This window comes from Malus domestica, chromosome 04, assembly GCF_042453785.1.
Source record: "Malus domestica chromosome 04, GDT2T_hap1".
NCBI lineage: Eukaryota > Viridiplantae > Streptophyta > Magnoliopsida > Rosales > Rosaceae > Malus > Malus domestica.
Genome location: NC_091664.1, coordinates 29419004 through 29435085, shown reverse-complemented (window position 1 = coordinate 29435085; position 16082 = coordinate 29419004). Strand labels below are relative to the sequence as shown.

At 36.7% G+C, this 16082-nt stretch overlaps 2 protein-coding genes across 2 annotated transcripts; one reads left to right on the top strand and one right to left on the bottom strand.

Moving 5' to 3' along the window:
- Positions 1-882: 882 nt before the first annotated feature.
- Positions 883-3196, bottom strand: LOC103419487 (uncharacterized). Its single transcript, XM_008357582.4, has 2 exons — positions 2609-3196; positions 883-1828 (listed from the first exon to the last, which is right to left on the bottom strand). The coding sequence occupies exons 1-2, from the start codon at positions 2962-2964 to the stop codon at positions 1174-1176; spliced, it is 1011 nt and encodes a 336-aa protein (XP_008355804.2). The 5' UTR covers positions 2965-3196; the 3' UTR covers positions 883-1173.
- Positions 3197-5385: 2189 nt separating this feature from the next.
- Positions 5386-13616, top strand: LOC103434135 (uncharacterized). Its single transcript, XM_008372441.4, has 19 exons — positions 5386-5546; positions 6698-6807; positions 7032-7187; positions 7770-7835; positions 7948-8037; positions 8677-8976; positions 9163-9260; positions 9518-9553; positions 9684-9804; positions 9904-10140; positions 10317-10412; positions 10546-10611; positions 10731-10769; positions 10846-10980; positions 11189-11550; positions 12151-12244; positions 12367-12558; positions 12809-12927; positions 13102-13616. The coding sequence occupies exons 2-18, from the start codon at positions 6709-6711 to the stop codon at positions 12905-12907; spliced, it is 2286 nt and encodes a 761-aa protein (XP_008370663.1). The 5' UTR covers positions 5386-5546; positions 6698-6708; the 3' UTR covers positions 12908-12927; positions 13102-13616.
- Positions 13617-16082: the final 2466 nt, after the last annotated feature.

Sequence of the window (16082 nt, the reverse complement as noted above, 5' to 3'; positions counted from 1 at the left end):
AACGGGAAACTTTGATACAGTTCATTTTTGACATGTTACAAAAACAAAGTTTCCTACAGTCGTAAATCGTTGTCAGAATTTGATACAGTTCAACTGGACTAACTCGCACGCCTCCACTAACTTAATAATTCATCTTCAAGGAAGCGATTTAAAAGGGTAAAACCAACCTCTCTAGTTGAATCAAATCCTCCGAGATATCGAAATATCGCTTCCTGCTTCTCAAAAGCATCGGCAAAAGTAGCTTCACTGCTTCTCCCGACAATGTACTTAAACGCCCCGTTTTTTCTAGCATTCTTCATCTCATCCGCAAATAAATAATCATCGGTAAGCGGAACCAGTGAATTCCCCTTTGATCTTGCTTCTTCCGGAGAGGCCTTGTTGCCGGTGAAGACCCCTTTGATCTTGTTCATCCATGAGTTATCCAGCTGCGTCGTGGAGGATATCGAACGGCCGAACGACAGAGCGAGGCTGCGATCACCGAAATGGTAGCCGGAGAACGATGACGGCAAGTTGGATTTTTTGTTGCACAATGCGGTGCTTATGATTTGTGAAGAGCGATGCCTTCTTGAAAATGTTGCTCTTTTGGGTCTCTATTTCTCTTTGATTAGGATTTAGGGTTTTAGTCTGCATTTTTGGGGTTTTGGGAAACTGAGTTTCCAGATCATTATTAGGTTGAAATAATGCTACTTTTAACCGTGACTAGGTTAGGATACCTTCAGAATCAAGTATAATTAGATTGATGTGCCGTCACAATAAAAGCGTGATTACGCTAAAGAACTGCCACAATAACATAGCCGGTGTACGCAAGTCATTCTCGTGATTACAACATTGTCAGAGAAAATTTAAGTCGACAAGGAATCATGCAACTTATTAAGCAACAGCTGAAGAAAAAATGAATAGCTTACATAAATTCAAAGAAAGTGTTATCAAATTCTTACAGGTTACAATTTTCCTATCCAAAAACACAAAACAGGCCTCATAGCCTCCTGCACAAACTATCTGCCACTCTAACAAGTACAATCATAAATAGAAGGTTAAAAGACTTGACCTTCGGAGAATGGTGGCCAAAGTTATAAAACAAATACCACAAGAGCACCGCAGCCACCCATCGCTTCACATCCCGTATCTAAATTAGGACGGAAGGCAGTGAAAAAATGAATAAATTCTGCAACTCTAAGCCTTTGTCCGCCTAAACTCGAACCAGATTTCGTAGTGATTAAATAGCAAGCTGTCATGTGTATGCTTTCCGACATACTCCAGGCCTAAACTCGTGAGCTGCTTTGTACACTCGTCTCCTCCCAACCGCGAACAGAATTTGATATTATGGGAAACGAAGATTCGCCCGTCATAGGGTTTCAGTTTATTTGTCAATCTCTCTAATCCAACCCACACAAGCTTATCAGGCATATGAAGAAACACAGCGCTAGCATAGATCAAGTCATACACAACATCGGACCCAAATCTGTTGAAGTCCATGTTGTCGCCTTTCACAATCAAAGGGCGCTTGTGCAGAAGACCTTGGGAAGGAAGCTCGTATCTGAAGGCAGCCATTAGCGAGAGCTCATCTCTTTCAAGGCAGTGGAAGTGTCCGGGATTAAGATAGCGAATGAAATGCAAACCAACTCGGAGGGTACCACAACCGATCTCAAGGACATTGGAGTCAGGCTTCAGATGAGAGGACTGAGCGAGGAACTCAAAAACATCTCGCCCACCTGCCCAAGGCTCACCGTAGTTACTGTGGTGCTCCTCGGTTAGGAGCTCACCAGGGCATGGGAGGGCAGTATGATTTTCCGAATCAGGTCCTTCATAGTGAGATATACCCTTGAATCTGAAAATCCAGAAACTATTGGTCAATTCTTTGTACAGATCATCCCTGTATTCACATAACATATAATTTTCCGTTGTTTCAATTGACCCGCAAACATGCGAATATGTTATAACTGCAGGCACAGTAAAGCACAACGAGAAAGAAAAATCTCCCAAACAAGTAAGAGAATACTCTAACTAAAGAATCATCAAGTTACAAAGAAATGTCTATCGAAACAAAAGGAATAGAACAAATCACTTCAAAGGATATGATCTAGTCTAACTTCGATGTTCTGTAAATCTAGGCAATGATCAAAACTTAATCCTTTCCTTTCTCTCCACCCTAATACATAAACCAAACAGACCAACACAGAACTTGCCAAACTAGCATCGAAAAGATAAAGTGCAAGAAAATGCAAACTTAAGCAACAAATTCGAGTTCACGTCCACATAACTAAACAAATCTAAGTTTACTGATGCGATCTCATGAAAATCGAAGTTTACTGATGTAATCTCAACTCCCCCACATCCTCACTTGGCACAAAAATCACGTGAACTGGTACTCAAAATTAAAGTTGGCAGCTTTGAATCCAAGAATATACCTAATTCACAATTCAATACCCAATTCCCAAACCCCATGCCAAAATCAACTGATGTCAAAATTCCAATCCCACTGCACAAATCCAAGTCCTCATTTCTAATCACACAAATGTGCACATCATAGTATACAGGTACTTAGAGAGAGAGAGAGAGAGAGAGAGAGAGAGAGAGAGAGAGAGAGGGAGGGAGGGAGAGTACTGACTGCAAGAGATCTTCAAGCTGCTGAGCTCTGGTGCGAGGGTTAATTCCCTTCCTCAACACGTTATCCTGCATATGCAACCCATTCACTCGGATCTGATCCTTCACCCACTCCACATCCTCCTTCGACGACCATATCGTCTCTCCTCCTCCGCCCTCCGCCACGCCGACACTGGGTCCACCGACATAACCCACACGCGCAATACCAGCACCGCCGCCGCAAGTGCACGGCGACGATAAAGAGAACAAGAGAAAGAAGAAGAAAACTGCGGCAACTGACGCCGTGAGGACCAGCGCCGGCACCGTTATCACTATCCCCTTCGGCGACGACGACGTTGACGGTGACGACCACAGAGCCATCTACATTCAATTTTACGCCGAAGTCTTCATACATTCAAGTCTCTGAATTTTAGGTCAGCAGAAAGATTGGGATCGCGCGACATTGATTTGGGAACGGCCTTAAGCGACGTCGTTTCACGAGGCAGGAGGATTTTTATATTTTATTTTTTGCTTTTTTCTCCAGGGTTCATGTGATTGGTGGAGACTTTTGTTGCATGGAAATGGAGTGTGACACTGACAAATGACAGTGTGTGGGAGCACTAATTCCATTTTCTTGTATTTAAAATAGAGAATTTTAACGAAAAGCTCTCGATACTATTTATTTTAACGAAAAATTATATTTTTACAATAAAAAGTTAATCCTCATACTATTCACTTTACCCTTTATTTTGTCATTTTCGTTAAAAACTCAAAGTTTTCAAATATTTTTCATTAGTTTTCCTTTTAAAATAGGAGTGTAATATCCACACACCCTATTTTACTTCTCACACACCCCTTGATAATTTATATCCGTTGATTTTCTTCAATTCATCTTATCCGACTATAGAAATTTAAAAAAATATGTGAGAAGTAAAATGGAATATGTGGATATCACATCCCTTAAAATATAATTAATTGAGAAAATGCATGGTAGTGGATAAAATAAAATTCACAGATTGGAATTTGTTTCTAAATTTAGGGGCACATCCTTTATGTTATGTAAAAAGGAAAAGGATTCTCGCCGGATCATTTTTTTTTTTATCTTAGGAATTCTGTGATTGTGACTGTTCATCGTACATCATGCGGTTATAAATCATTTCAAAATTTAAAATTCAAAATTAAATATGAATAATACCTAACGAAAAATGTTCGCATGATATACGATAAACGTTCACAGTCATAGGATCTCTAAGATCCCCAGGAAAATGATCCGACGAGGATCCTTTTCCATGTAAAAAGAGACTTCCCCTCCCACTTTCCAATATAGGGAACCTCTATAGATACTCTGAATGGATAATAAATTGTATCTATATTACGCACTATTACATGTTCATCAAAAAAAGAAGAAAATGAAATTATATAAAGGGTTTTTATCACAAATAGTCTTTATAAATTAACATTACTCCTCATTTTAGTTCCTGAAATTGAAAATCGATCAATATCATTCCTGAAATTTGGTACCACAAATCAATGTCGTTCCTACCGTTCCATTCCGTTTATTTTTCTGTTACTTTGATGAGGTGTCAGACCAGGAGACCCATACAACCAATGGTGTGGTGCCACATGGACTAACCTTTTTTTGAAAAAATAAAAGATTTAAATCAAGGACACAACTAGAAAACATGAACACGACCAACCCAGCTTCTTCAATCAAGCAGAGACTTTCATTTTCTGGGTTTTGAAAAAAAAAAAATTAGATGAAAAAACTAACCCACCTACCTGCTCTTCTCCAACTATCATCTCCATACCCCTTTCAAATTTAATTTCATGTTCTTCTCCAAAGCACCAAAGTCAAGGGGATGGGGTGAGGAACGACTAGCAACGAGGTTATGGGATAGGTTCGGTTGGCCTTGGGGTGGGGGAGGTGACTCACAAACTCTCACTCTATTTCCTATGAATCCCTAATACGTGTTTTGATTTCATTTTTTGGATTTCGTTTTTCGCAAATCGATTTTGATTTTAATTTTCGGCAATCCAATTTGAGATGGAGGTGTTAGGTTCATTTTTATTTTTGTTAGGGTTATCTATCTTACTTTTTATTTTTTTCGGTTTTGTCAATGAGTTTTTAAATCTTAAATCAAATTAAAAACAGTTTTTTTATGTTTAATTCACGTGGCACCACACAATTGGTCGTATGGGTCTCCATGTGTGACACGTCATCAAAGTAACTAAAAAATTAACAGAATGGGACAGTAGGGACGACATTGGTTTGTGGTACCAAATTTCAGGGACGACACTGATCGGTTTCAATTTTAAGGACCAAAGTGAGGAGTGAGGTCAATTTCAAGAACCATTTGTGATAAAAATCTTACATAAATATATGGAGTCCGAACCCATTACCATAACCGGAGTCCGAATCCGTTTCCACATCGCCGAGGGGCCGTTTTGTAAGGAAAGGGATCGGATCCCTTTCATATAATCATCTTCATCAAACAATTCGGACCCTTAAAATTTGATCAAACAGCTAAAAATAGAAGCCAACTTTAAAAATTATAATAATTTTAGCCGTTGGATCAAATTTAAAGATTCGAATTGTTTGATGAGAATGATCGGGGAAAGCAACCTCTTCCGTTTTGTAATTCCACCACCCCTCAGTATTCTCCCCAGTCGGGCCCCACACCCACAGTACGAACCAATTGCCAGCGAAGCGAGTATCCACCCACCCGCGCTCACCGGCGAGTGTAGCTAAAGTCCACGCACATCGTAAATTCATATACTCACGGGAAAGACGAAATTAACCTCGACTAGAACCCCAAAAAAACCGAGTCAAAGGACTCGCCCACAATAAAATCGAAACCCACACCCAAAAATTTCCACTCTCTGAAATCGCAGCTCAGTGGTGGAAGAAGAAGAAGACGACGAGCACGAAAGGGGGGCTTCCAATTTCTTCACTGATTGATAAGGTTAGGGTTTTCCACTTTGTTTAATTTCACTAATTTTCAATTTTTTAGTTTTAATTTTTGTGGATAAAATTGACTGTTTATTGTGTTAATTTTTATTTTCCATGGATTTTGAATGGTAATTAATTGAGTTGATGATCTGAATGGTATATACGAAAATGATTAATGGGTTTTTGCGTTTCTTTGTTCTGGTTGTGTTTGTGGGGTCTTAATCTCGATGAGGTTCGGGTTAATTAGTAGACTTGGTGACCTGGTTAATCTGTTTTATTCAATCTTTCGGGTCGATTATTGGTGCTTAAATGGAGTGATAGTTGGGATTTTTTGGATAAATTGACGGGTTGCATGGAAATTCTGAGACGAATCGGAGTTGTATTGGGTTAGTCGAAATGGCGGTATTGAAAACTATTTGATAGAACATTTTGCAATTGCTCTGGATCGTCAGCAATTATTTTCGGTGTTTTTTGTTGGTATACATGTGTTCTATAGTGTGTTTTGTCGATTATATAAAAACTGTGGGTTTTGGGCAGTCGGGGGGAGTTTGAGGTTCTGTGGGTTTTTGGTGCTGTGCGTCGTATAGGGGAAAGAAGTATCACCATTTCATCTGTTATCTTAAGAGCCAATGTTTTTGTTGGTGAATAAGTAGTAAAATGAGTCCCGGCGATATCACAACAGAAAGTGGGAAGAGGTTGGATTGTCAAATTTATTACATTTGACATGTAAAAACCTTATGTACATACCAATTATATTGTTTTGAAGGTTAGCAACTTTAATAGGTCTTAACTCTTAAGTGTCCAATTCATTTATTTTCATTACAGTTGCATTAGGTATTGACAAGTTCATAAAGTTATTCATCATAGGTTGAGAACTGATTACTTGATATAATATTCCTTAACATGTCGAGAAAGCATATCTATTGTATCATCTGTACTGGATATATCACCTTCGTTGTATTGAAAAACTGAAGTGGATAACTAGGACTTGGTTGTGGTATATTTACCTTTGTTAGACAATGCCTTTTGTTTGATAATGCCTTTTGTTCTACAACACTTGCTAGGACCAAATATATTCTAAAACTACGGTCACTTCGAAGGAATTCATTGTTTACATTTATTTGGTGATCAATGATTATTAATTTTGAATACATCTCTTTGTAGTTGTTTATGCGATGCACCGAGTGGGTAGTTCAGGGAACACAAACAATTCCAGTCGCCCTCGTAAAGAGAAGAGATTAACATATGTGTTGAGTGATGCTGACGACACGAAGGTGAATTGATTCCATGTTTTTTTCCTGATTTCTATTTGAAGTTCTGTAATTAAGTTTTTATTTGTTACAAAATATTTTATATTTTAATAAGTACATATCTCACTTTTGGACTTAAAAGGCACAACGTATATATGACTTTTGTTTTATCTGCGTATGTTGTATCAACTTTTTGCTAGTGTTAAATTATAGATGCTTAACCATGTTTGGATGGTTTCTGTCTGCAGCATTGTGCCGGCATAAATTCTTTGTCTGTACTGAAGGCATCAGTGTCTGGGTGTGATTACCTGTTTACTGGAAGCCGTGATGGCACACTAAAAAGATGGGCGCTGGCTGAAGATGCTGCTACATGTTCAGCAACCTTTGAGTCTCATGTGGATTGGGTAACCATTTTCTTCCTATGTTTAAACCTAGTTTTGTTTATTTAAAACAAAACTTGCCATTTAAGGTGTGGAGGTGTGTAAATTTTGAGATTTCTTCCTTTTTCATGAAAATTGCCGAGATTTACTTGCTCTTCAATTTTGGGTGGATTTTTTTATTTTTTTCTTCTCTTTTTATTCTAGGATTTATACAGCCAAACCCACTTAGTGGGATAAGGCTTTGTTGTTGTTGTTGTTGTTGTCGTCTTATTATAAAGCAGGGTTGGGGAGTCAGTTTATAGCTGAAACTTTCCATGTGGGATGTTTAAACTAGACCAGTCAGTTTACAAAATGTTAAATGGGAAAATGAAATGAAAGAATGTTGGGCGCAAAAAATATCTTGTGCTGGGCACAACATTAGACTGTTTTTTTTTTTAAATTTAAATCAGCATTGTGTTGTTTGTGCTCGGGTAGCTTCCAGGCATGCACTTTTCATACATTCTTTCTATTACTTTAAAGAAAAATGATGTTTAATTTATATTTTTCTTTCCTGTACTTCATGCATAAGTTAAAAATTTATACTTAGAGAGTACTTCTGTTGTGCAGGTTAATGATGCTGTTCTTGCAGGTGATAATACGCTTGTTTCTTGTTCTTCAGATACCACCCTTAAGGTTCATTGGCCTAGATCTTTGTTTTGCTTTGTTTTAGTTTTGTAACTTGTGTTTTCTCTTTGGATGTAACTGATTCATTTTTTTTATTCCAACTGTCATATGGATACATCAGACATGGAATTGTTTGTCAAGTGGAACTTGTACCAAAACTCTTCGTCAGCATTCTGACTACGTCACATGCCTTGCTTCCGCGGAGAAAAATGTAATTTCCTCGTCAAATTTTCATCTGCCTTATGAATGCATAGGTCTTATCATTGCACTCATCTATATGAAGAGTTTCATGTTCAATTTGATAGTTCAAGTTGTGCTTGGTGGCATCGTAGCATATTTTATGGATGACCTGAATCTGCTGATAGTTTAGATTGCATCTTTCTGCTTTCCCTTGAACTTCTTAAATCTGGAATAAGTTCCTACAAGTGTTTGGAGTGGTGGGTAACGCTTCCTAGATAGTGATTTTCTGTGTCTGTGGAGGACTTCTTTAGGGATTCTGCTAATGAGCAGATGATCGCCCTTTGGTGATGTGTAGTCTTTGCATTTATTTGGCTTGTTTTGATGAAAAGAAACTAAAGATAAGAGGGGTGAGGTAGATGTCTTTTGAAGAGAAACAGTACTTGGCATCTTTGTGGGCTGAATTGGCTAGGCATTTTAGGGACATTCTCTCCCTTTTGATTAATCTTGATTTCTTGGGACTTATGTTCTAATTGTAATGTTTCTGCTGTTCTTGTATAGTTTATGCACTTAGTATGGAAGGACATCTTTTCCATATGTATTTGTATACTTTTATCTTGAATATATATAAAAAAGAAAATTTCTAATCCTTTTATAGTGTCACGCATTTTAGAGCAATATTGTTGCCTCTGGTGGACTTGGAGGGGAGGTATTTGTATGGGATCTTGAAGCAGCTCTTACTCCGGTTGCAAAGTCAGGTGAATCAATGGAAGATGATAGTTCAACTGTTGTCAATGGTTCTGGAAATGCAATTACAAGTTTACGTACTATCAGCTCTAGCAACAGCATTTCTATGCACACAACTCAGCCACATGGATATGTCCCAATCTCTGCCAAAGGTCATAAGGAATCAGTTTATGCATTGTCAATGAATGATAGTGGATCGCTTCTGGTCTCTGGTGGAACAGAGAAGGTATATTTTGTTGTCTAGGGTTGGCTGTGTCCTAAATTTATTATTATTATTATCTCGTAGACATGAAACTTCTTGAAAAAAACTGCGCAAGTTTGGTTGGATATTTTTAATTTTCCTCTTCTAGTTAGTGTGTGAGGTTAACCAGACAGTGTTAATAACTATTAATTATATCCTGATGCCCTTTAGGTTGTTCGTGTTTGGGATCCAAGAACAGGTTCGAAGAAAATGAAACTAAGAGGGCATACAGATAATATCAGGGCTCTGCTGATTGATTCTACTGGAAGGTTGGTTGGGTAGATTTTTCACAGGCTGTCTTGATTAGCACTTCAAACAGGATTTCTGTTAACATTTTGGTCTGGATAGTTCAGTTTGTTATATCTTTTATAGATGATACAGCAAATGCATTGAACAAGCAAGTCACAACCTTGATTCGATAATGAATGATTTATTCATCTTATTGGGTTGTTTTCTGTGCTACATTCATACAATTTGCTTTGGTAACAGTCATTAATAGTTGGTTCTTTCTTTTAATTTCTTACAGATTTTGCTTGTCAGGATCTTCTGATTCAATGATCAGGTTGGTATCCACATCTCTTCCAACGCAAACAATTAGCATTCTGTACAAGTTGAAAGATATAATTGTTTATGTGATAGGAGGTTGGTATTTTGTTGAGAACACGGTTCACCAAAGTCTTTCTGTTTTATAGGCTATGGGATCTTGGTCAGCAGCGATGTGTGCATTCTTATGCTGTGCATACAGATTCTGTTTGGGCACTTGCCAGTACCCCAACATTTAGTCATGTATATAGTGGTGGGAGAGACCTTTCTGTGAGTACAGCTCTCTTGTAAATTCTGTTCTCAGACATCTTTGGCTGTTCAGGTTTGCTGGTCATTTTGTTTAATACTGAATTCTGTTTATACCCTCAGTTATACTTGACAGACTTGGCCACCAGAGAGAGTCTCTTGCTTTCCACAGGGGAACATCCCATTTTGCAGTTGGCTTTACATGATGATAGTATATGGGTTGCAACAACAGATTCTTCAGTTCATAGATGGCCTGCTGAAGGGAGTAATCCCCAGAAGATTATTCAAAGAGGTGGTGCATTCTTGGCTGGAAATTTATCCTTTTCAAGAGCAAGGGTGTCCTTAGAAGGATCAACCCTAGTAAGTATCACTCTGTTCTTTATATTCAAAATTTATGTCTTCTTGTTGCATGTGCATGTACCATGCTCTAGTTATCATGGTATATATTCATACCTGTTTCTTCGTAGTCTTATTTGATATTTGCCACGTCAGACCTTTGAGTTTAGGGGATTAATGTTGTTGTGGTTGTTTTCCAGGTCCCTGTTAATAAAGAACCTATATTTACGATTCCTGGAACTCCTGGAATAGTGCAACATGAAATATTAAACAATAGAAGGCATGTCTTGACAAAGGTAATCATGTTGATTTTCTCGTATGTTGTTATGATGATGCTCCTGTTTAAAGTTTACTTTGACTATCTAGTTTTGTTGTCAAACTATATGTCATTGCTTAATTAAATATTATGAACCAATGTGACCTTGATAGGACACTGCTGATTCAGTGAAGTTGTGGGAGATTACGAGGGGTGTTGTCATTGAGGATTATGGAAAGGTTATATTCCTTTTTTCCTGTACTCTATTATCTGACTAGAATTATATAATAGTGTTAAAAGGCAAATTTCTTATTGAGGAACATTATAAGCATCTATACTTATATTGTGTACCATACAGGTCAAATTTGAGGAGAAAAAAGAAGAGCTTTTTGAGATGGTATGCTTCCTAGTCTACAGTGATTTCAGCTTAACAGCGTTCATAAATTTTTATAGTGATTTCTTGACTGGTTCAGGTGAGCATTCCTGCATGGTTCACTGTGGATACCAGACTTGGAAGTTTATCTGTACATTTAGATACCCCACAATGCTTTTCGGCGGAGATGTATTCAGCAGACCTTAACATTGTGGGGAAGCCTGAAGATGACAAGGTAGATATAACCTTGACTGTTGTTCTATATTTTTTCGCCCCCTTTTTTGTGGGTTCTATGATTTCTGTCTTTTTTCCCCTTAGCTGTGACATTTAACCATTTATTAGTTATGCCAAGTCTGTCTACCGATTTATCTATTTTTACCCACCATGATGAAATTGTTTGAGAATTAAGATAGCTGTTGAAACAAGTTTTTGTAATTCTTCAGGTTAATCTAGCGCGAGAAACCCTTAAAGGGCTCTTGGCTCATTGGTTGGCAAAAAGAAAGCAAAGGTTTGGATCACAAGCATCAGCTAATGGGGATGTGTCATCTGGAAAGGATATTACTACTAGAAGTATTACCCATTCAAGAATTGAGGTGGATAGTAATGCTGAAAATGATTCAATGGTCTATCCTCCCTTCGAATTTTCTACAACTTCCCCTCCTTCTGTTATTACTGAGGGCTCTCAGGGAGGCCCATGGAGGAAGAAAATCACTGACCTAGATGGCACTGAAGATGAGAAGGACTTTCCTTGGTGGTGTCTCGATTGTGTGTTGAATAATCGCCTACCCCCTAGAGAAAATACCAAGTAACTTCCTTGCTTTAGTATACAGTTTTTACTTCCTAGCTGAGAATATAAATTCTCTTTTCAGTTTTCAGAAGACGAAAGTGCTTATGGATTAAAAAAGAATTACTTAATCTCGTGGATGGCGAATTCGATACCAAATTAGATTGTCCATTGTGTGGCTTAGCTAAACTCCCCCTTCCCCTAATGTAAAAATATATCAATGTACTCAGAAAGAAAAAAACATTGTGCATATTGACTTTTAAGCAATTACAAAATTTAAGTTGTAGAGTTTTAGTGACATCTTTCCATTTTAGTTTTTCCCTGACATTTCTTATTGAAAGATGGGCAGTCTAACAATAGTTGTTGAAACTAAAGTTATGATCAGAGCTGTCGTGAAATAAAGTAGGAAAGCCATAAGTTCTTGTTTCCTTTCTCTTCAAGGATTGAATGCCTTAATTCCTTCTCTCCGCAATTTCTTCTTTCTTATTCAAAAATTAATAATACTTTCTTTTTTCCTAGATGGTTTTTTATTTTCAATTTGCTAGTGAAGGCATTATGTTTGAAATATTATGTCCTTTTGTGTTATCTTATAGAAGAAAAATTCTTTTGTTAATTTTTCAGGTGCAGTTTTTATCTACATCCATGTGAAGGTTCAACTGTTCAGATCCTCACTCAAGGGAAACTAAGCGCCCCTCGTATTTTACGAATTCATAAAGTAAGTTCTGCGTTTCATGTTTGCTCATGAATGATGGAAGTTCTTCAAGTACTCATTATTGTTGTGTGCGCACCCACATGTATCCTATTTATTTTACTTTACTAATGGGAAGCTTTATGCAGGTTGTTAATTATGTTGTTGAGAAGATGGTCCTTGACAAACCAGTGGATAGTGCCAATCCCGATGCTACATTTGCTCCTGGTCTTGCTGGAGGACCATTGCAGCTATCATCGGTTGGAGATGGATCTTTCCGATCTGGATTGAAGCCATGGCAAAAGCTTAAGCCTTCTATAGAGATATTGTGCAACAATCAGGCAAGTGGACAAACATCTTGGGTGGACGTAGTCATATGCATAGTAATTAGCAAATTAAGTCTTTAGTAGGTTTTTTTTTGTGGTAATTGAAGGTTTAACAAAACTATAACTGCTAAAAGTTTTAAGACATTGGTAAATGCTTTTTCTGCTTTTGGGATTAGCAGCTAAATGTATTCTTGGTTGAACTTACATGCAATTTACTAGTCCTGTGACTGCTATTGGTTATTACCTATCCTTTTGTTATGCACAGGTCTTGTCCCCAGACATGAGCTTAGCCACGGTGCGGGCTTATATATGGAAGAAATCTGAGGACCTGGTTCTCAATTACAGGGTGATTCAGGGCAGGTGATTTTGTGCTAGATTCCGGAGGTGAGGTGCCTTTGTTATCGCCAATATGCAATTTTTGGATGCATTAAGATTGATTGTAAATTTGTAGTGAAAAAACAGCCTTTTCACTTACAGTAACTGTTATTAAGCAGTAGATAGGGATCAGCTCTACCGAGACGGAGCTGTAGCTCAAAGGTTTGTCATTAATACTTGCAGGTGATTTTGTGTTTAAGATAATGAGAAACATTGATTCTTCTGGGGTCGCTCGTGGTACACTTGTAAAGTTTGAAAACTAATTGATTGCGGAATCCATGCCATTCCCCAAATCTTCCCGAGAAGGCTCCTTGTTGGGCAAAAGGGGGCATCATGATCTTTGTTGCTGATACAGAAGCTTTTGCCGGACGCTGCAGATTTGTCAATTGGTTGTCTGCATGTGGCAGTAGATAGAGTTTTCGACCTGATGAGAAATGAACATGAATTTTCTTCGAACTTCTGAAGAGCCGTATTAGGCACATGGTGATGAAAGGTTTGTAGATTTATATTTCCGGTTTCGATACCCAGCCATAGAACACTCTAATGTGAAGGAAATTTTCCTTTGTTTCACAGAATAAGACAGTATCATTCTGCATCATTTCCAGATTTCTTTTTCGTTATCCGCGTGCCGCTCCTTCGTGTAGTTTCTTGTTTTCTGAAACATTCTACAAAATGAAATCCCCAATTTTGCTTTATAATGGTTAGAAATTGTTGTATCGTCTATTAGTTTTTCTTGCTTACTTTGTTTCCCTTGTATATAAAATTTATTGGGAGTTGGAACTCTTCTTTCGTTATTGTAATGCTTCAATTCTTTGTTTTGGTTGCCGTTGGCGTTGGGCTTGATTTCGTTTGTGCAACAACATTCCGCTTCTTCGAATCGTTGTACTGTAATGTTTACGTTCTCTGTGTGACTATTTCCGGCTCGGGACTAGCCTGATCCGTTCACGAGACAATGTAAACGTTCGGCAAGGGACCGAAAGTTCCCCATAAGTGTACTCGGCAAGCACCTTATATTCCGATGTCGATAATATCGTTTGTTTGAAAAAAAAAAAATTATCTTTTCATTTATTTGGGCTTAATAAAACTTTGCAGGAGATATAAAATTGGATAAAAGGAAAATAGTGTCCTGCACCAATTACAATTAAATTCTATTCTTAAAAAATAAGTCACCGTGATATTTGAATTTAAAACATCTTACTTAATAAGTGACCGGCGTTAAATGTAATTGCTCGCCTGAAAACCGAAAGTTCCCATATGCGCCGAACTTTTGAACGAGAGTGAAAAGTACTAGAAACATAAACGCATTTTATGGGCTTGACCACAAAACGTGATTGCTGATGGTTGTCTGAAGCGGGTGGTGGTAATGTGGTAATGGACCAAAGGATAATGCTAGGGAGAATATTTTTTTGTAACTTGAATATGGAAGTCAATTATTGAATTACTACTTAACTGTTGATTACCGTGTTTATTTTTTTATTGGTGACATGTCATTTAGTTTTGCAAATTTTGTCTATTTGGCATCACTCTGGACTTTGTTCCGTATGAATTGGTCCTACTTAGGCCATCTCCAACTGACCCCGCCAAAGGGCCATAGGGCTAAAAATAGCTCGGAATGACATGAAAACTATCTCCAACCAAAGGCTAGGCCAAAGGGCTTGTGGGCCCCACCGGCCCCAAATGGAGAGCTACATTTATTATCGTAGGCATATGAAAAAAGTGAGGAAATTTTAATTTGGTAATTGAAAACAACTTTTTAAATATAATTACTGAGAATTAAACACTATTTATAAAACTTGACCAATAAGGGTCTAAGTTTCAAACCTTATGAAACTGAACTAAGAATTAAACACTATTTATAAAACTTCATCAATCGGTAGACACTACTAATGAAACTAGACCAATAAGTAGACATCATTTATGAAACTGGATCAATAAGTAGACACTATTTATGAAACGAAAACAAGAATTAGGCATAATTTGAATACTGGATTATATACTATTTATGAAATTGGAGTAAGAACTAGACAATATTAATGAATTATAACCAAGAACTAGGCACTATTTATGAAGTGGAGCAATAACTAGATATTATTTATGAAACCAGATCAAGAAAGAGACACTATTAATGAAATTGTTCCAATTACTATACATTATTTATGAAACTGGACCCAATAACTAGGCATTATTTATGAAACATGATCAAGAACTAGACATCATTTTATGAAAGTGGACAAAAAACTATACACTATTTATGAAATTGAACCAATAAATAGTATAGTACCGTTCAGTTTCATAAATAGTGCAGTTTCATAAATAGTGTTCAGTTTTATAAACAGTGTTCAGTTTTATAAATAGTGTTCAATTTCATATGTATATGTACTGTGCGCACGTCAGGTTTTTTTTTTTTTTAAATTGTGTCATTTTCGTTAAAAATTAAGTTTTTTTGTCCTTTTTATTAAAATTTAAGGGGTTTTCATTAAAATTTAATTCTTTTCATTAAATAAAGTTTATAGCATGATTTTTTGTTAAAATAAACTTAGTCCAAACCCTTTTCATTAAAGTTCCTGATATTATATTCATACATTTCAAATTACTTCTTTAACATTTTTTTAAATTTTTTAATATTTTCTACCTACTCCTAACACTTGATAGAACAATATTAAAAATTTAAAAGGACATGGAAGAAATAATTTGGAATGTGTGAATATAATCTCCCTAAAAACATTGTGTACTTTTAAAAAAAAATCATTTACTTTTTGAGAACTTTAACGAAAATCTTTAGATACTATTTACTTTAACGAAAACTCATATTTTTACACTTAAAAATCAATTATAGTACTATTCACTTATTTTCGTTAAAATTCAAAGTTTTCAAATCATTTTCATTAATTTTTCTTTACTTTTTTTTGTTGTTCTCATAAGAAATCATCTCCTATGAAAAGTTATTTAAAAAACCATTTTCTTTTTATTTCTACATTTTCATAAGAAAATATCCTTTTTTTTTTTTGGAAAACTAACCAAAACACCCTCAAAACTTTACTTTTAATCATAAAGACAGATTTTTTCAAAAATGCCAATCCTACCCTTCACACATATGTACAAGATTGGGTCAGTTTTCTACAAAGTTCAAGTGCATACATCCAAAAGAAGAAAAAGGAGATTGA